The following is a 20,816-nucleotide window of genomic DNA, read 5'->3' on the forward strand; positions in this document are numbered from 1 at the left end:
GAAACCAGGTCATCCTCCAAAAGTCTTCGCCTCACTGCGTGCAGATGCACTCACACCTGCCTGCTGCCATTCCTGAGCAAGCTCTGTACTGGTGGTGCCCCGATCCCACAGCTGAATCAACTTTAGGAAACGGTCTTGGCGGTTGCCGGACTTTCTTGGGCGCCCTGAAGCCTTCTTCACAACAACTGAACCGCTCTCATTGAAGTTCTTGATGATCCGATAAATGGTTGATTTAGGTTCAATCTTACTGGCAGCAATATCCTTGCCTGTGAAGCCCTTTTTGTGCAACGCAATGATGACGGCATGTGTTTCCTTGCAGGTAACCAAGGAAGAACAATGATTCCAAGCACCACCCTCCTTTTGAAGCTTCCAGTCTGTTATTCGAACTCAATCTGCATGACAGATTGATCTCCAGCCTTGTCAACACTCACACCTGTGTTAACGAGAGAATCACTGACATGTCAGCTGGTCCTTTTGTAGCAGGGCTGAAATGCAGCGGATTTTTTTGGGGGGGGGGGATTCAGTTCATTCGCATCTGATCACTCTTCATAACATTCTGGAGTATATGCAAATTGCATCATACAAACTGAGGCAGCAGACTTTGTGAAAATTAATTAATTAATTTGTGTCATTCTTAACTTCTGGCCACGACTTTACAGTTACAAAAATAAACAGTACACAACACAAGTGCATAGAACTGAAGTAGAATAGAGCCATTTCAACAAATTACTAAAGAGTGAGGAAGTTTAATTTTTTTATTACGTCATAAAATATACACAAATACTGTTGTAAATAAAGTTAAAGTGTGTTAAAGAACTGTACAAGGTATCAGTACACAATACATAAAGTGTATACCCCATAACCTGACCAGCGCTATCCCTCCCCGTAGTTACATTGCCACTGGGTCACACTGGCTTGCCAAAGGGACACGTCACAAACACAGGTCATTACCAGAAACTGTGACATCACTGTGACTGCATCCGAGTCCCAGTTATCAACGACATCAAGGGTGCTGGTAAATGACATCCAGGGACCAATTATTCTGCAATAGAAAGCACCGATGACGTCAACCCACTGTCAGCATCTCCTTTTTCAAGAGTGCTTTTTTTGTAAAACAAAAAAAAAGTAGACAGCCCTATATCAGGTCCTTGGTGGAGAACATGGACAGCCTCCAGGAAAGGCTTTGAGTGGAGTGATGGGGAGAGTAGTGACTAATTCTCAACAGGCTATGAACAAACTGCTGGGAATAAAATATGGAAAATAAGTGCAATACTTCAAGAGTTTCCTCGTACACAAGAGAAACAAAATGGAGTTTCGGAAAAAGAACAGTGAGATGGACAATCTCAAATAATGAGGCATGTATAGCCTGCAGTTTGTCCCCAGCAGCCCTGTGATCTTAACAGGGGACCTATGGAATTCTGAAAGTCCATGCACCAGACCTACACTTCTGACGACACACACACGACCCAGTTGACGATGTAAAAGTTTCTAAAATCCCTCCTAATTTAGTACTTAATATAATTTTTTTTATTCTGATCCCCAGCCACAATTTATGCATTTAGTTTGTATATTTCGACATTACACCTTAAAAACAACCAACCACATTTTGGCTTTACACAGAAATAAAAAATATTTACAGTGAAGTAAAAATAAAATAAAAAAATCCATTGCACTTGATGCGCCACCCCCCCTTCAATCAAGTACAGAGCTCGTCCATTCCTATCAGACCTACAAAAAGAAAAGCATCAAAATAAAATGTAAAAGTTGACGTTAAGAACAATCATGAAAATCATAGCCACCATCATTTGTGAACTGGTTCATCGCAGTCTCTGGTCAAATACATTAAGAAAGCTTGTGACTCTCCCATGTCTTAAGAGTGTTGCACAGTCTTAAAATAAGCATGGTTGCTTTGACCTTACCAACCTACCAAATATTATGACCAAAGAACACAAATCAAAAGGAGACCAAAGTGTGCAAAAAGGGAGGATAAAAAAAACAAGTGTGAATAAATTAAAGCAGGAGAAGGGTAGAAAACGCATGTTCACCTCAATCATTGCGTGAGGTGTTGGCTTTTGGGCAACATCAGTTCCAAAGTGGGCTGAAGTGGCCTAAATGCTAGGCTAAAGTGGAGAATTAGCAATTCAGTAAGAGGTAAAGTAGGAAAAGAACCCAACATAATTTCAGCTAATATTCACTTGCTCTTCCTTTCTTCTCATGGCTTCATCTACCACCCACCCATCTCTCCATCCTTCTCACCATTCCTTCTCTTTAGCTGTACCTTTCCGAGTTAAAACATCAAATAAGAAATTAAAACTGCCCAAGCCTCAAAAGGACCTCCACCAAATGAATATGATCTATTCACAAAATATGCACAGTAAATCATACCAATGAGTACAGCCCCTTACTATTCTATAAATGAACTGGTTAAAACATACATGGGTACATTTGTGTGTGTGGTCTTTGAAGGTGTAAACAGAAATGGCTAAATCCACACAAGCCCAAATTTCGAGTTGACCTTGTCTTGGTTTGGAACGCGTTTGTGCCCGCAACTATATTTGGCAAAGGAGCACCCGCTTGTCTTTTTCAACCCCCCAAATCAGTCTTCTACCTCTGCCAGCCACCCAAAGAATAGTGGGGGAGGGACAAAGGTGTCTGGCAGGGGGTGCATGATCCAAGCTACCATGGGGTAAATAGGTCAGTGGAGAGGAGGGTGTTATTCACTATCTTATCCTCGTACTATTATAGGCCAGGTTTATCCCATCAACGTTAGGGTGGAGGGGAGAAATTCCTGCAGTCCTTGACCAACTGTCATCCTTTCATCAGTTTATGATTCTCTGTCCTTTCCTCCAAGATCCACTTATTTGTCCAATTGGCAAAAATTCACAACAGAAACAAAACTGGGACAAAGGATCTCTTAAGGCCCTGCAAGGGAAGATTGCGTATTTTAGTCGGATGTGTAGATAGTGTTTTCTTGTTATTTATCACCTGTCTGACAAACTAGGTACATTTCCTTAAGTCCTGCGCGTGTCAACTTAGGGAAAGAGACATCCTCACCTGTCAGTATCCAGTGCATGTGGAGTTGAATATTTCACTTCCCCAGGTGATCAAATGGCATGCTGACCTGCAGAGAGAGAAAAGGAGGGGAGAGAACAAATGACTCCGAAAATTGGAGTGCAAATAAGAGGGCGATCAAGTGAGTGCCGCAACTGTGGCACAATATAAAAGTAATAATCAACCCACTGCATGCTACATAATATAGAAGCTAAACACTAATAGGAAGTCCTCTGACTCTGACAAGAAATGTCATCTTTTTCTGGAAGGGTGGACATTTTCAGTTGATATTCCCCCTCAAAAAGTTGGTCGTAGGAGTTGGGCTCAGGTGCATGGCACCTGGGTTTTAGGGTTTGTGATGACACATGTTTGGGTAGCTTTAGCGTACCTGCGATGTGGAAATTCGGGATTGGTCAAGACGGGCTGTGAGGTCAGAGGATGACACATTTGCGGGGGCTCCTCGGTGGAGCCGCATGCTCACCTTCCGCTCACGCTCAGCGCGAGAGATAGCCCGCGGCGACGTGTTCCCTGAAAGAGGAAGAATACAAGGGAGACAGTTCTATTTCTATTTAAAAATAGAACTGTTGACTGCAAACCGTCATTTCTGTCAATGCGTTTACAAAATGATTTATCTATATCAAAAGCTATTTCATTGTCCCCCACAATGAAATCGGGCAGTGGTCTGCGGCTCGGTCTCCGTTCGTAAATTAGTCACACGCAATCTCTGACAGCACTGGGACGATTGATGAAACTTGGATGAATGACGCGTCTTGCCATAGAGATCCGGCATTTACAAAATTACACTGATTGGCAGAAGGGAGCTATAGTAATTAACTGAAATGTGTAAGTCACACACTCGCTCTATTTGCCCTTTTTGGATAATTTCCTAAATGTTCCTATTCCATTCAACTATAGCTCTAGTTAAAAAGAGCACAGGTGTGTGCTCACCAGACTGCTGCACCCGTGAGGCGGGGTTAGAGATGGCCTGCTCTGGTCCATTCCTAACTCTGTTGGCGGCTGGTGGGTTTGGCCCTGGCGGGAGACCCCGTGCAGCGGATCCCCGAGGGCCTCCTACGATACGCTCGTCCCTTTCGTCAGCTCCCCTCCTCTCACCGTCTTCTGCTGTCCTACTGGCACCCTGAGAAGAGACCACAGGTTACAGCAAACCCATACCTCTACATAGAAAACTACATCCAAATCATTCTGATTATGTGGACACTATGGATAGTGTATACCACTGCTTTACAACCCTGTTTTTGGAGAGCTATCCTCCTGTAGGTTTTCGCTCCAACCCGTTGTAACTAACCTGATTCATCTTATCAACCAGCTAATTATTAGAATCAGGTGTGCAAGATTAGGGTTGGAGTGAAAACCTACAGGACAGTAGCTCTCCAGGAACAGGGATGGAGAGACCTGGTGTACAGACAGAATGTAGCACTTAGTTCCTTGTAAAGAATAAGAGCTTTGGTGTGGCAAACTCACAAATTTGAGCATGTTCCAGTCGAATACGTAGTCATAGGAGAAGCCTTGTCTGTGGAACAGATTCCTGAAGAGCTGACGAAGGTATGAGTAGTCTGGCTTGTCGTCAAAACGCAGCGAGCGGCAAAAATTCAGGTAGGTGGAGAACTCGGCTGCAGACAAGCAATGCCAATAAAAGGGAAGGGTGAGCAAAAACCCAGGATTGAGAGACTGTGGTATATGCAAACGTTTGTTACAACACTATAGACAAGGAAAATAGTTGTCCACACATTGATACAAATGTCACAGCCCAGACAGATACTAGTAGTCACTTACAGGGGTATCCTTTGCAGAGCACCTCGATGGGGGTGGACATTTTTTTCTCGCTGATGCGTTCGTACTTCTGCCTCTTTGTGGCGGCTTTGAGGCCTTGCCAGGGCAGAGAGCCCAGGTTGAAGTACATGAGGACATATCCCAGAGACTCCAGGTCATCACGCCGAGACTGCTCTGAAGAACGGGAGACAGGTTTGAATGATTTGCTATTTAGGACATAGACAGGATCGAGTGGTATCAAAATATATAAGCTAAGGACAAGGGGACAATAGTCACTACATCTCAACTAGAGGTCGACCTATTATGATTTTTCAACGCCGATACCGATTATTGGGGGACCAAAAAAGCCGATACCGATTAATCGGACGATTTTTAAAATGTATTTGTAATAATGACAATTACAACAATACTAAATGAACACTTATTTTAACTTAATATAATACATCAATAAAATCAATTTAGCCTCAAATAAATAATATAACTTTTTCAATTTGGTTTAAATAATGCAAAAACAAAGTGTTGGAGAAGAAAGTAAAAGTACAATATGTGCCATGTAAGAAAGCTAACGTTTAAGTTCCTTGCTCAGAACATGAGAACATATGAAAGCTGGTGGTTCCTTTTAACATGAGTCTTCAATATTCCTAGGTAAGAAGTTTTAAGTTGTAGTTATTATTTATTTTATTTCACCTTTATTAAACCAGGTAGGCAAATTGAGAACAAGTTCTCATTTACAATTTCGACCTGGCCAAGATAAAGCAAAGCAGTTCGACACATACAACAACACATAGTTACACATGGAGTAAAACAAACATACAGTCAATAATACAGTGAAAAATAAGTCTATATACAATGTGAGCAAGTGAGGTGAGATAAGGGAGGTAAAGGCAAAAAAAAGGCCATGGTGGCGAAGTAAATACAATATAGCAAGTAAAAAAAATAAAAAAACACTGGAATGGTTGGTTTGCAGTGGAAGAATGTGCAAAGTAGAGATAGAAATAATGGGGTGCAAAGGAGCAAAATAAATAAATACAGTAGGTAAAGAGGTAGTTGTTTGGGCTAAATTATAGATGGGCTATGTACAGGTGCAGTAATCTATGAGCTGCTCTGACAGCTGGTGCTTAAAGCTAGTGAGGGAGATAAGTGTTTCCAGTTTCAGAGATTTTTGTAGTTCGTTCCAGTCATTGGCAGCAGAGAACTGGAAGGAGAGGCGGCCAAAGGAAGAATTGGTTTTGGGGGTGACCAGAGAGATATACCTGCTGGAGCGCGTGCTACAGGTGGGTGCTGCTATGGTGACCAGCGAGCTGAGATAAGGGGGGACTTTACCTAGCAGGGTCTTGTAGATGACCTGGAGCCAGTGGGTTTGGCGACGAGTATGAAGCGAGGACCAGCCAACGAGAGTGTACAGGTCGCAGTGGTGGGTAGTATATGGGGCTTTGGTGACAAAACGGATGGCACTGTGATAGACTGCATCCAATTTATTGAGTAGGGTGTTGGAGGCTATTTTGTAAATGACATCACCGAAGTCGAGGATTGGTAGGATGGTCAGTTTTACAAGGGTATGTTTGGCAGCATGAGTGAAGGATGCTTTGTTGCGGAATAGGAAGCCAATTCTAGATTTAACTTTGGATTGGAGATGTTTGATGTGAGTCTGGAAGGAGAGTTTACAGTCTAACCAGACACCTAGGTATTTGTAGTTGTCCACATATTCTAAGTCAGAGCCGTCCAGAGTAGTGATGTTGGACAGGCGGGCAGGTGCAGGCAGCGATCGGTTGAAGAGCATGCATTTAGTTTTACTTGTATTTAAGAGCAATTGGAGGCCACGGAAGGAGAGTTGTATGGCATTGAAGCTTGCCTGGAGGGTTGTTATTATAGGACTATTTCTCTCTACGATTTGTATTTCATATACCTTTGACTATTGGATGTTCTTATAGGCACTTTAGTATTGCCAGTGTAACAGTATAGCTTCCATCTCTCCTCGCCGCTACCTGGGCTCGAACCAGGAACACATCGACAACAGCCACCCTCGAAGCAGCGTTACCCATGCAGAGCAAGGGGAACAACTACTCCAAGTCTCAGAGCGAGTGACATTTGAAACGCTATTAGCGTGCACCCCGCTAACTAGCTAGCCATTTCACATCGGTTACACCAGCCTAATCTCGGGAGTTGATAGGCTTGAATTCATAAACAACAGAGCTACTGGCAAATAGCACAAAAGTGCTGTTTGAATGAATGCTTACGAGCCTGCTGGTGCCACCATTGCTCAGTTAGACTGCTCTATCAAATCATAGACTTAATTATAACATAAAACACAGTAATACGAGCCTTAGGTCATTAATATGGTCGAATCCGGAAACTATCATCTCGAAAACAAAACATTTATTCTTTCAGTGAAATACGGAACCGCTCCGTATTTTATCTAACGGGTGGCATCCATCAGTCTAAATATTCCTGTTACATTGCACAACCTTCAATGTTATGTCATAATTACATAAAATTCTGGCAAATTAGTTCACAATGAGCCATGAGGCCCAAACTGTTGCATATACCCTGATATACCCTGACTCTGCGTGCAAGAGAAGTGACACAATTTCACCTGGTTAATATTGCCTGCTAACCTGGATTTATTTTAGCTAAATATGCAGGTTTAAAAATATATACTTCTATGTATTGATTTTAAGAACGGCATTGATGTTTATGGTTAGGTACACGTTGGAGCAACGGCAGTCCTTATTCGCGAATGCGCACTGCATCGATTATATGCAATGCAGGACACGCTAGATAAACTAGTAATATCATTAACCATGTGTAGTTATAACTATTGATTATGATTGATTGATTGTTTTTTATAAAATAAGTTTAATGCTAGCTAGCAACTTACCCTGGCTTCTTACTGCCTTCGAATAACAGGCGGGCTCCTTGTGAGGCAGGTGGTTAGAGCGTTGGACTAGTTAACCGTAAGTTTGCAAGATTGAATCCCTGAGCTGACAAGGTATAAATCTGTTGTTCTGCCCCTGAACAAGGCAGTTAACCCACCGTTCCTAGGCCGTCATTGAAAATAAGAATGTGTTCTTAACTTCTCTAGGATAGGGGGCAGCATTTTCACTTTTGGATAAATAGCGTGCTCTTTTTCAACTTCCTTCTACTCATCCCCAGAATATAAGATATGCATATTATTAGTAGATTTGGATAGAAAAAGTTTATTAAACTGTTTGAATCATGTCTGTGAGTATCACAGAACTTATGTAGCAGGCAAAACCCCGAGGACTAGCCATTCAGATCTTTTTCTTTTTGAGGTCACCGTCTGTTCAATGAGTTTTCATTGGGATACTAGATTTCTAAATCAACCTGTTTGCAGTTCCTACCGCTTCCACTGGATGTCAGTCTTTGGAAATAGGTTGAGGTTATTCATTTGTGCAATGAAGAAGAACGCCCACCTGGAATCAGTGTAACGTTATGTGTACTGTTTGAGAGTTGCGCAAGACTAGAAAAGTAGCGTTAGTTTGTTGTCATCCTGTATTGAAAACAGATAGACCCGTCTTCAATTTGATTAATTATTAACGTTTACAAATGCCTTAAGTTGTATTACAAAAGTAGTTTGAAATGTTTTGGCAAAGTTTAGAGGTAATTTGAGATATTTTGTAGTGACGTTGCGCAAATTGGAAGCTGTTTTTTTCTGGATCAAACGCGCCAAATAAATGGACATAATTAATCGAACAAAAGGACCATTTGTGATGTTTATGGGACATATTGGAGTGCCAACAAAAGAAATTCGTCAAAAGCATGATTTATATTTTATTTATGCGTTTTGTGTTGCGCCTGCAGGGTTGAAATATGCTACACTCTCTTTGTTTACTGTTGTGCTATCATCAGATAATAGCATCTTATGCTTTCGCCGAAAAACCTTTTTGAAATCTGACATGTTGGCTGGATTCACAACGAGTGTAGCTTTAATTTGGTATCTTATATGTGTGATTTAATGAAAGTTTGATTTTATATCTTTTTTTATTTGGCACTCTACATTTTCCCTGGCTAACTGACTTGCCAAGTTAAATAAAAGGTGTAAAAAAATATATATTGTTATGAAAACTTGAAATCGGCCCTAATTATTCAGCCATTCCGATTAATCGGTCAACCTCTAATCGCAACACTAGCATGAGCATTGGAGGGTAAAATGAAATCACATTCATAAAGACATTTAGATATTTCAGCCAAACAGGAGGGGACTTAAAAAGTCCCTTACCGATGCCCAGGTGGGTGTTGATGGATGCGTAGCGTGCAGTGCCCGTCAGGTTCTTGTTCTCCCTGTAGGCGATGTGCTGGTGTGTGCGGGCGTCTCTGTACTTCTTGGCCAGGCCAAAGTCGATGATGTACACCAGGTTGCCCTTCTTCCCCAGCCCCATGAGGAAGTTGTCGGGCTTGACGTCACGATGGATGAAGTTCTTGGAGTGGATGTACTCGATGCGACTGATCTGGAGAGGACAGAGGGGGATTCAGAAGAAAAGGAGAAGTGAGACAACAGAAAGCTCTGCTGGCATGGTCTGTAAAAGCCTTGAAACCTTACTGTAAGCTAACAGTAATTTAAACCCTCTAACAGCCAATGCCTTCAGGGGCACATCGGTAAAAACAGAAACAATAAGTAAAAGAACAAATCTGAGCAAAAGGAAGAACAATGAGGTCAGGAAGTGGAGAGAGGACAGCCAAATACCATAGAAGAGTAATACGACTACACAGCAAAGTTAAGAGAAAAGGGTGACACAGCAGCACAAGCAAAGTTAGGACAGCAGACAGAGTTAGTGTTAAAGGGTATAGAGGACAAACAGCACAATGAATGTTGAGGAGAAAAGATGACACCATAAGAGTTCCGTACCATCTGGTCTGCCAGCAGTAGCACCGTTTTGAGGCTGAACTTGCGGGAACAGAAGTTGAAGAGGTCTTCCAGACTGGGGCCCAGGAGCTCCATCACCATGACGTTGTAGTCTCCCTCTGCCCCGCACCACTTTATCGAGGGAATCCCCACTGTCAGGCAGGCACAAAGAAGTAGCTTTTAGTGTACATCTAACTATAGTTACTTGCGCATACATCCTTTACGGCTAATGTCATACAACAACAACTTCAGCAAAAGAGTGTTTCAGTGCTCACATTATTTTGGTGAACATGATACTTCTGAAATTAAATAAATGCAATAACTGGGTACATTTGATCATTTATGATAGTCACTACTTACAGATCCCAATACACTCAGACGTGTCAATATGGCATTTACTTATGTTCCTTCTCAGTTACCCCCCCCCCCCATTCTCCTCACCTCCTCCCTGCATCATCTTATAGAACTTGCTCTCGATGTGCAGCTGTGGGTGTTTGGTCTTCACACATTCCAACTTAATGGCCACCTCCTCACCCGTGGCAATGTTGGCACCTGAGGAAGCGCACGCACACACACACCAGGGCTAGACTCAGGAGCAACTTGTGAACCATGAACATGGAAAAAAACTCTGGTTGAACACCCAGGGAATGGAAAGAAAGTGTAAGGCTAAGAGGAGGATAAAAGCCAATATGGGGACTAGGCCAGTAGACAGAGGCAAATGGAGAAAAGGACAAGGAAGAAGAGAAATGCAAACAGAGGGAGATGGAGCACTTCCACTTACCAAGGTAAATGTCTCCAAAGGACCCACTCCCTATTTTCCGTCCCAGTCGGTACTTGTTCCCCACTCTCAGATCCATGGTGTTGAAAGTTCACTATGGACACAAAACAGACGAGAAGAGGCCAAGATGTTACGAGGCAACCATGACCGTACAGTCTAATATTTTACACTTGGCATAGGCTAATTTGCAAATGAAAAGAAACAGAAATTATACAAATCCAACTTAATTCACTAGACCTCGAATCGAAGGCAAACTTTGACTAATGGAACATTTCTTCCTGAACCAGCGGTAGGCCATCTTACAATGGTCACTTTACACATTCCAAACAGGATGACCATTAACTGCAAACAACTAAATTAATTGAGTGAGTGTGTAGCTTGAGCGGGTTGATTAGCAGACAGCTGTCTGGATTCCAGCGATAGGCCACACAATTACATTTGTAGGGCTGCTGAGGAGAGGTAGTACAGAGAAAGTGGGAAATACAGAGGGAAATATGGAAGATAAGGCCTGAAAGAGAGACAAGAGAAAGAGCAACAACATATCTGCTTGGAAGGGCACGGGAGAGCTCTCCAGAGTCAGCTGGGGCCGAGATAGTAGAAATTGGCAGACACGAGGGAGGGAAGGAAGTGAGTCTTCTGAGCCAAACTGCACATGACACTGGAGCAGGATCATCATTTATTTAGCACCCTCAACCACGCCATATTCTGCAGCCACTGCAAAGGCGCTGCTGCGTGGGCTGTATGTGTGTCAAAGCCCAGAAAGGAATCTGTGCAATGAACTTTAGAGCAAGACCTGGAGAAGGAAGAGGCATACTTTATAGAGCGCCACACCGATTTAGGTGGCCTAAGAAAAGCTTTTTCTATCTCTCAGTTGACAATGTAGTATATACAGATGGGAAGCATTCTGTCAGTTCTCATTACTAAACTACTATAGAGCTTTTCATTGTATATGTATGACCGTGTCATGTTTTTCCTATGATTAGGCCTAGGCCATCCTACAACACTGACCACACTATACCTCACCATGATTACAGGTCTACTTCCTCTCAACATAATACTTTGGAAATGCAAGTAGCTCATGACAGAGCAGAACGAGGAAGAACAAGAAGAAGCATTCTCGGTCAAACTCAGAGTTGTGTGGCAATGGGCATACCAATTCGGGAATGGAAAAAGTCATCAATTGTGCAGGACTAGTTGTGCATATTTAAACTATGAAGGGGGACCAAATATCTTTCCGGAATTGATTCCAAAAAATTGGCACGAGGTTCTTCCCATTGCCTGTAGTGTTGTCAGAAGAGGCATCAGGTGACAGACAGAAATACATATGTGATGGTAGTAGATGGATTAGGGTTAATAAAGGGTTAGGTTTCATTACAACATGAGGGTTTCAACTGTAGAGACCCAGCTCAGGCCTAACATGAATTATTTCGCGGTTGATTAATCCTACTGGGTCATGTGAGAGGTTTTATCAATAGATCACAGTTCAGAGCCAGGCTTTATATTTTGTTAGGAAACGATAAGGAAGTGGTAACTACAGTGTAAATCATACACTCCGGCACCATGTATTGCAATATTCAACCATTACCACTATTCCCATGAAACACTACAGAGTATTTACTGACTTGAATCATTTCATCAGTGTGGGCCTGTAACCTACATAGAATTACAATGCGTTCTCTTTAAGAGGAATTCTGTCTTAACAAAAAGCTAGGAGGATTTCACAACCACATGAAAAGGGACACTTTTTCAGAAAAAATACAACTAGACCTACATAATGCCAGTCTATTTCACCTAGTGTTAATGTATTAGCTAGGTACGGCAACGTGAAATGTAACATTTGCATGGACAAAATCCTTTTACGGATTTGAGTATCAACAACCCAACATCTTCTTACGTCATCTTTTAGAAAGCTGTCGCTGCGTTGGTAACAATCAAAAGGGAAGCATCTCAACTACGGAAAATAGTTGTGACATTTAAGATCACTCAAAAGTCGAACTGGTTACAATAATAATATCATCTACCGTACACTTCAAACAAAAGGTTGCTACTGTGACAATACCAACTGTCCGTATACAGCAGTGGTTGTGCCTAGCTAGTAAGTAGCCCGAGAATACGCTTGCCGCTTCAACCATGTACCAGTCATTCACACCATTTTAAATACCTTCAAGTTTCACAAATAGTTGACAGTGTATACGATCATGTAACATTTTGACTTTATTCTAGCCGCACCCTTACCTACCCTATGTTCTCCAGTGATAGACATCTCTATTCGCCCCCTCCCCCTCTGCGACGCTCTGAATACAAGACTCCGGTTCGGTCGAATCAAGTTCACTTCCCCCCCTGGTTTCGTCGGTTCCCCAGTACACTACTCACACGATATTAGGTTTATTAGAGAGGTGGTTCAGTGGCGGTGCTGATCCGAAGGTTGTCAGTCAGACTGGGCCCCGGGCAGCGAAGGATGGGAACGGATTCTGGTGGCTCTCATACCCCAATTTTCCTTTAGCATCGGCTATACTCCTTGTTGATAATGAAGCTTCAATACGAATGGCCGTCTCTATCGGAGTTCTGTCTCCCCCTCTCGTTTACTTGCAACGCACCATTGCCCAACATCGATGATGTCAGAAGCACCCGGATTGCCTTAAGGAAATAGAACAGCTACAACTGTAGACATTCTTAAATGTTACACATTTGAGGAATAGGCAGCCTCAGAAAATAGATACAACTGAATTAGTGAAAATAATATGCATTTACACAGGCAGCCCAATTCTGATATTTCTCTCACGAATTGGTCTTTTGACCAATCAGATCAGTGCTGAAAAAGTGCTGATATGAAAAGATTAGTGTAAAGAAGATCAGAATTGGGCTGTTTGTGTAAACGCAAGCATAGAGAGTTGGCTTTTGTTCAGTTATTCAGAGAATAGGCCTTTGCAGGAAGATTAGATTCTTATGAACATTGTTATGAAGGATAATAGAGTGAAGACAAGAGCCATCATAACAAATAGCAATGGTTATGGTTTAGAGATAGTGAAGATTCCATCCAGACATTAGTCCTCATCCACATGACCAAAGGGTTCTCCATAGTCCCGCACCCTGGAGTTTAGACACAAGCAGCAGAAGTGAAAGAACAGCAGAGGGCCCCATAAGGTACCTCTAGTCCCTGATGGTTTTGCACAGTGATGGGCAACTGGCAGCCCCCCCCCCCCCCCCCCTTTTGTGGAACTCAGTTGGGGTCTAAACTTGATGTTGAAAGTCAGAATAGTAGAACACACACGGTGCAATTTCCAAATTTGGTAGTGCATCAAGTTTTTTTCTTGTTACGTCAGTCACTGGCAGTCACTCAATTAGCCCAATTAATCAGCTAACATTTTTTAGATTGATAAATGAGTCTAGCCAGCTATCTAAACTTGTAGTAATCATGGTCAAATTACCGACAGGTTTCCCCATTGATTTTGTTATTCACTCTCATATTCAAAACTACAAACATTTCTCTCCACCCTATGGCAAAATTAGTAAAATTGCAGGAACTGTGTTATAAAATTGCTAAATCTTCTCCCCACCCCATGACAAAATGTTTCGTAAAACTCCATACTGTCATACTAATTGCACCGCAAATGATAGATCGCTGGACATGCGCATGCTTCTAATAGGCTGTGTGGCTTGTACAGTAAATAGGATTGGTTAAAATGGCATTACAGATGGACACCGGCTTATTTGAGTGTGTGTGACGTAGAGCGGACACAGGAACCCGTGTGTGAACGGTGTTGGGACACCTGAGGATAAGAGGCCATTCTGTATAGATGGACAATTCTCAATGACCACCAGACAAGCAGAAGCCAATACTTTCATCTTTATTAGTAATCTTGTTCTCTTTGTTTAAATAAATTTCTTTGTAAAATCTCAAAACGAAACACTGAACAGGAGTGTTAAAGCCTGTCTTAATTTAAAACGATACACAACAAAACATATAAACACACGGTAACTCTTTTCTGTGTCTTGTAAACAACCCCCCACCACTCCACAGTTTGATAAGATTTGGCATGTCCTTTTTCTCAATACATATGCCTTCCGCTCTTAGTATCATTAAAATTGTTATTTTTATTATTGCAGTTCGGACAATAAAAAAGACAGTCTGCAAAAAAAATATTCTTAAAATGAAAAAAAAAAGACTAAGCATTAGTGCCAATGTTCTTGAACACAGTCAGCAGTATACCGAATGCACTCAAAACATATTTTTAGACCTTCAGTAAGCAGCCTCGCACACTAATCATGACAGGCAGTAACATGCACACTACATAATCCTCACATTCACACACAGGGGTTTATTACTTGGTCTCATTCTCACTCATACCCACACTGAGTATTCCACACACAGTATCCCACTCTCTGAGAAATGCAATGTTGCCTCATACTGCCAGAGTTTCAACAATTATCATAGTAACAGTAACAAACGTGATTGAGAGAAAAACAACAGTAGGAGGTCAGCATTTGAAAGGAACAATTACATTTCAGTATTCCACTGTTCAAAATAAAAACCATACAAAACAGAACCTAACATACACAATAAGATACAGTTGTCATCAATCAGAGCAGTGTGTTTGCACGTGTTTTGATTCAGTCTCCATAAGGGGCATGAATGGAAACTGCAGGTTGTCCTGCGTCACATAGTTTACCTATATGACGCGAGTAATGCTGTTACAGTGCCCATCTGTCCGAAGGCTAGTTTGTATTTGGTGTGTGCATGTGTATGCAAGTCTGTCATCAAATCACCTACTAAGCACAATGCAATCCAGCCAGTCTCTCAGACCGACAGACTAATTTTTCAGGTTCAAGTCTAGCAGTTGAAATCTTCATCTGTGGAAAAAGGCCTTACACGTCTAACAGTCCCTGCATTTGTTTATATAATAGCTTAAGTCTGGCCATGAGAATGTGTGTAAGCATGTCTCACATTTCTACTTGTGTGTTTACGTGGTTATATTTAGTAATTTATATATGTATGTGTGTGTGTTTACGTGATTATATTTAGTAATTTATAAATGTATGTGTGTTTCCCAGTGTATGTCGTGTGTCTAAATATATACTTATGTGAAGGTGTGTCAGATGGAGTCAGCCCCTCCTCCCAGCAGGTCACCAGGCAACAGGGCAGCTGGGCTGCCAATTTGGTGCCTGTCCTCCATTTGGGGTGCACCCCACAAGCTGCTGCTGGAGTAACCTGGGGTCACACCACCCCAGAGCCCAGACCTCCCTGCCTCTACCCGTCCCACCCCACCCCCTACCCCCTTCCCAGCCCCGTTGGCGCTCAACTGAGCAAAAATACCAAGCCCAGGACCTTGGGCTGAGGTGGCCTCCGGAGAGCTGCCCGTACCATCCAAACTTTGCCAGCCGGAGCTAGAAGGCCCCACACTACCCAGAACCCCTCCACCTCTGTTTCCACCCAAATTGTTTCCTGCTCCTATTGCTGCTCGTTCACTCCCCAGGGAGCCCCCTCCGCTGTTGCCCACCACTGTGTGCGTTCCTGACGAGCCCTGGGCCGCCCCTGCCCCTGGGCTGGCCCCCTCCGCACCTCCAACCTGGGAATGTGCAAAATAGCGAGCCACTTCCTCCTCACTCACAAACTCCGCCAGGATTGTGGTGTTCCCCAGAACACACCTGGAAAAAACAAAATATGTCAGTGTCCTTTAGTAAAACAGGTGAAGTAGTAGAAATTGTACTAGCTGAACGGCCATCAGGCTCCAATTCAGCATTATAATCTTAAATAAAGGGTAAAATAAAAAACATGCTGCATGGAGTTAACATTAGGGTAAATTTGCAAATATTTAATTACAGGCATTTAGCATTACACTAGGCAGCAGCACAGTGTTTGTTAGTGTGTAAAGGGATAGTAGCCTACATGTGCAGTGCACCCTGAGCCTTGGCTGCTTCCTGACGTGTGCTGTAACGAATCAGAGCGCTGCCCTGGGTCAGGCCGAGGTGAAAGGTCAGTAGGGGGCCGTGCTGCATACAGATAGTCCGTAGTGTGGAACCGTCAATCTGTAGGAGAACAGAAAACTTAGTGGCATACCAGTGTGTCTGTGGTGGGGAAGTATGAGACTATAAAAGGGTGGGCAGTAGAATTATACATTTCCCCATTCTGTTTTTCCCTTAGCAGCCCTTTCATGCCAACGTCATTCATGCAATCCTTAATTGATTAAATGGATCAGTCAACTTCACAATCCAATTACACTTCGGTCACGCATTACACAGGCTCATTTGCATAGGATACACCGAAGGAGAATGCTGATGTACAAGAAATTCACACCCACCCCTCTCTCAATGGCCATTTTATTTAATATCTGTGATAAATTCCACTTCGATGATGGGTCAGAAAACATAAAATTCCAAATCACCCACAACATAATCCCTAGGCCCTCCTCCCCCCATCCTTCTGCTCATTCCCTCCCTGTTCATTGGTACTAGTGCTAACATCTTTATCAATTCTCTCCATCTGTACCTGAGGGGTGAGATTGCTGAGCAGTAGCCAGCAGCTGCCTCTGGAGGCCACACCATCATTCCACGCTGAGCCTACGGAGGAGAGAGAGGGCAGTCAGAAACAAAGCGTAGTCTTTCAATCTTTTTTCTGTTGTAAAGCCGATATTTAATAAATATCTTACTACAATGAGTTCTGAAAACCCAACAGCTATAAATGGTTTTGTATCAAGTTGGCCAAGAAACAGTTGAAATCACTAGTGTTGATCCAGATATATAATATTACCTGTCCCAAATCTTGAATCTTGACTGCCCCCGCCCTCTCCCCAGCCCCTGGTCAAACGCGGGGCTCCGCTGCCCCATAGAGATGTCGAGGCCTGTTTCTGACTGGTCAGTCCAGGAGGGGGGCGTGGCAGCTGGGAACCGACGCGACTGGTCTTCCACGGCTTATTGTGTCCGATGGGCTCTGGGGGCCAGCTGGGTTTGTACTCCGAGTACTTTGCTGAGGAAAAAAGCACAACTTTCAACACACCAAAATAAATGACCAAGGGAAACAGCTCATTTCAATACATCATCAATTCACAGAGCTTTGGTTAGCAGCTCATTCTCTCAAATATTAGACTAGACCTTAAAGCTGTTCATATATTAGAGAATGTGCTGTGCTACCTGTGCTGTGTGCATTGCCAAGGGGGTTGTCTGAGGCACTGTAGGGCCAGGCACCTGGTGAAGGCAGCAAGGTGTTGAGGGAGGGGTTTGGCCCTGCAACAGAGAGATAGGGTGTGTCAAGAAATACTGCAATACAACATATGGTGTGCCTGTGGAGGTCATGAAACTTGGTCAACCGGTGACTTACAATCAAGTAACTGTCGGTCTCACAGTAATTGACCATTAACTAAAGAACACATTTAGTATCTCCTGGCTTTCACACAGCCTACAAGCCACCGTTGTGCGCGTACCTGATGAGCCCTGGGCCGCCCATGCCCCTGGGCTGCCCATGCCCCTGGGCTGGCCCCCTTCGTACCTCCAACCTGGGAATGTGCAAAATAGCGAACCACTTCCTCCTCACTCACAAACTCTGACAGGATTGTAGTGTTCCCCAGAACACAAGGGAAACATAGCTACTTTCAATCAATTGACAGAGCTTTGGTTAGCAGCTCAGTCTCAACTATTGGACTAGACCTTAAAGTTGTTCATATTAGAGAATGATGCTACCTGTGCTGTTGCATCCCCAGTTGTGTGTCTATATACACTGCTCAAAAAAATAAAGGGAACACTTAAACAACACAATGTAACTCCAAGTCAATCACACTTCTGTGAAATCAAACCGTCCACTTAGGAAGCAACACTGATTGACAATACGTTTAGCAAATGGAATAGACAAAAGGTGGAAATTATAGGCAATTAGCAAGACACCCCCAATAAAGGAGTGGTTCTGCAGGTGGTGACCACAGACCACTTCTCAGTTCCTATGCTTCCTGGCTGATGTTTTGGTCACTTTTGAATGCTGGCGGTGTTTTCACTCTAGTGGTAGCATGAGACGGAGTCTACAACCCACACAAGTGGCTCAGGTAGTGCAGCTCATCCAGGATGGCACATCAATGCAAGCTGTGGCAAGAAGGTTTGCTGTGTCTGTCAGCGTAGTGTCCAGAGCATGGAGGCGCTACCAGGAGACTACATCAGGAGACGTAGAGGAGGCCAACAACCCAGCAGCAGGACCGCTACCTCCGCCTTTGTGCAAGGAGGAGCACTGCCAGAGCCCTGCAAAATGACCTCCAGCAGGCCACAAATGTGCATGTGTCTGCTCAAACGGTCAGAAACAGACTCCATGAGGGTGGTATGAGGGCCCGACGTCTACAGGTGGGGGTTGTGCTTACAGCCCAACACCGTGCAAGACGTTTGGCATTTGCCAGAGACCACCAAGATTGGCAAATTCGCCACTGGCACCCTGTGCTCTTCACAGATGAAAGCAGGTCAGGCTTTCTGTCACATGAGCACATGTGACAGACGTGACAGAGTCTGGAGACGCTGTAGAGAACGTTCTGCTGCCTGCAACATCCTCCAGCATGACCGGTTTGGCGGTGGGTCAGTCATGGTGTGGGATGGCATTTCTTTGGGGGCCGCACAGCCCTCCATGTGCTCGCCAGAGGTAGCCTGACTGCCATTAGGTACCGAGATGAGATCCTCAGACCCCTTGTGAGACCATATGCTGACACATGCACATTTGTGGCCTGCTGGAGTTCATTTTGCAGGGCTCTGGCAGTGCTACTCCTTGCACAAAGGCGGAGGTAGCGGTCCTGCTGCTGGGTTGTTGGCCTCCTCTACGTCTCCTGATGTAGTCTCCTGGTAGCGCCTCCATGCTCTGAACACTACGCTGACAGACACAGCAAACCTTCTTGCCACAGCTCGCATTGATGTGCCATCCTGGATGAGCTGCACTACCTGAGCCACTTGTGTGGGTTGTAGACTCCGTCTCATGCTACCACTAGAGTGAAAGCCCCGCCAGCATTCAAAAGTGACCAAAACATCAGCCAGGAAGCATAGGAACTGAGAAGTGGTCTGTGGTCACCACCTGCAGAACCACACCTTTATTGGGGGTGTCTTGCTAATTGCCTATAATTTCCACCTTTTGTCTATTCCATTTGCACAACAGCATGTGAAATGTATTGTCAATCAGTGTTGCTTCCTAAGTGGACAGTTTGATTTCACAGAAGTGTGATTGACTTGGAGTTACATTGTGTTGTTTAAGTGTTCCCTTTATTTTTTGAGCAGTGTACATGCACTTCATACGCCTTCCACTAGATGTCAACAGGCAGTGAGAGGTGAAAGGGGGTGTATAGCTTGATCTGAGGTCAAAAGAGAGCTCTTGGAATGACATGACCCCAAATTTCCTTTGTTCAGCAAGGCGCGGGAAGGACATCAGCCTTGGCTTCTGAAAAGCTTTCGTTATAGACGGCTAATATCTCCTGCTTTGATTTTATTTGATAAATGTGATAATATCATCATAAAGTATGTTTTTTCAATATAGTTTTATCAGATTATTGAAAGTTTAAATCGGGAGTTTTGGCTTTTTCCGTTCTCTGCGTTTGGTGACGATGGACAGCTTCGCGCCACTTGGCTAGCTTTGGTTGCTAATTCGACAGGATAAGAGGACATTCTAAAACCAAACAACGATTGTTCTGGACAAAGGACCCCTTGTACAAGATTCTGATGGAAGCTCAGCAAAAGTAGGAACCATTTATGATGTTATTTCGTATTTCTGTGGAAAATGTTTAGTATTATTTTCCGCCCTCATTGCAGGCGCTGTCTCGCTATAACGTAAGCTGTATGTCGTACTAAAGTTATTTTTAGAATTCTAACACTGTGATTGCATTAAGAACTAGTGTATCTTTCATTTGCTATCCAACATGTATTTTTTAGTAAAGTTTATGATGAGTAATTTGGTCAGATTAGGTGAGTGTCAGAAATATATCCGGAGATTCTGGGAAAAAGTTGCTACGTTTCCACAATGTATAACCACGGATTTCAGCTCTAAATATGCACATTTTCGAACAAACCATATATGTATTGTGTAATATGATGTTATAGGACTGTCATCTGATGAAGATTGTGAAGGTTAGTGAATAAATGTATATCTTTTGCTGGTTTTTTCGCTATCGCTACCTTTGCGTTGAATGAATGCGGTTGGCTATTGTAGTAAGCTAATATAATGCTATATTGTATTTTCGCTGTAAAACACTTAATCATTTTCAGTGGAATGGGGGGGGGGGGGGACCCAGGGGCTAGACAGGTTAATGTGAGAGAATTGTATTCCCTTTAAAAAGTTTAAGTCATTGGCCCTTCCCCCTGAAGAGACATGATCTGGCTCGTGGG

The 20,816-nt window shown here is 43.3% G+C and overlaps 2 protein-coding genes across 5 annotated transcripts in view; both read right to left on the minus strand.

Moving 5' to 3' along the window:
• Positions 1–741: 741 nt before the first annotated feature.
• Positions 742–13,094, minus strand: LOC129827211 (casein kinase I-like). 4 transcript variants are annotated; one of them, XM_055887962.1, is made up of 11 exons: positions 12,858–13,094; positions 10,488–10,578; positions 10,148–10,258; positions 9,710–9,858; positions 9,083–9,311; positions 4,846–5,016; positions 4,534–4,682; positions 4,000–4,189; positions 3,533–3,579; positions 3,055–3,121; positions 742–2,922 (listed from the first exon to the last, which is right to left on the minus strand). In XM_055887962.1, the coding sequence occupies exons 2-10, from the start codon at positions 10,561–10,563 to the stop codon at positions 3,089–3,091; spliced, it is 1,155 nt and encodes a 384-aa protein (XP_055743937.1). In that variant the 5' UTR covers positions 10,564–10,578; positions 12,858–13,094; the 3' UTR covers positions 742–2,922; positions 3,055–3,088. The 4 variants fall into 4 exon arrangements, 3 of the variants coding, with proteins under 3 accessions (XP_055743937.1, XP_055743927.1, XP_055743933.1); XM_055887952.1 differs by having other exon boundaries at positions 3,440–3,579; positions 12,858–13,091; XM_055887958.1 differs by lacking the exon at positions 12,858–13,094 and adding an exon at positions 12,724–12,851 and having other exon boundaries at positions 3,440–3,579.
• A 1,217-nt stretch (positions 13,095–14,311) lies between these two features.
• LOC129827233 (trinucleotide repeat-containing gene 6B protein-like) overlaps positions 14,312–20,816 on the minus strand; it is a 29,032-nt gene continuing 22,527 nt past the window's right edge. The window contains exons 17-21 of the mRNA XM_055887974.1: positions 17,613–17,705; positions 17,233–17,448; positions 16,972–17,042; positions 16,372–16,511; positions 14,312–16,130 (exon numbers count right to left, since the gene is read on the minus strand). Coding sequence (XP_055743949.1) covers positions 15,578–16,130; positions 16,372–16,511; positions 16,972–17,042; positions 17,233–17,448; positions 17,613–17,705 — 1,073 coding nt within the window. The 3' untranslated portion in view covers positions 14,312–15,577. The remainder of the gene's footprint in view (positions 16,131–16,371; positions 16,512–16,971; positions 17,043–17,232; positions 17,449–17,612; positions 17,706–20,816) is intronic.

This window comes from Salvelinus fontinalis, chromosome 2, assembly GCF_029448725.1.
Source record: "Salvelinus fontinalis isolate EN_2023a chromosome 2, ASM2944872v1, whole genome shotgun sequence".
NCBI classification, from domain to species: Eukaryota; Metazoa; Chordata; class Actinopteri; order Salmoniformes; family Salmonidae; genus Salvelinus; species Salvelinus fontinalis.

What these genes read in the sequence shown, in the direction of transcription:
- LOC129827211 (XM_055887952.1), bottom strand. Translation starts at nt 10,563, where the DNA reads ATGGATCTGAGAGTGGGGAACAAGTACCGACTGGGACGGAAAATAGGG. An exon ending in CTCACGGGTGCAGCAGTCTG is followed by an intron (nt 3,580 to 3,999) that starts GTGAGCACACAC and finishes TTCCTCTTTCAG; the next exon opens with GGAACACGTCGCCGCGGGCT. An exon ending in CCCGAATTTCCACATCGCAG is followed by an intron (nt 3,122 to 3,439) that starts GTACGCTAAAGC and finishes CTCTCTCTGCAG; the next exon opens with GTCAGCATGCCATTTGATCA.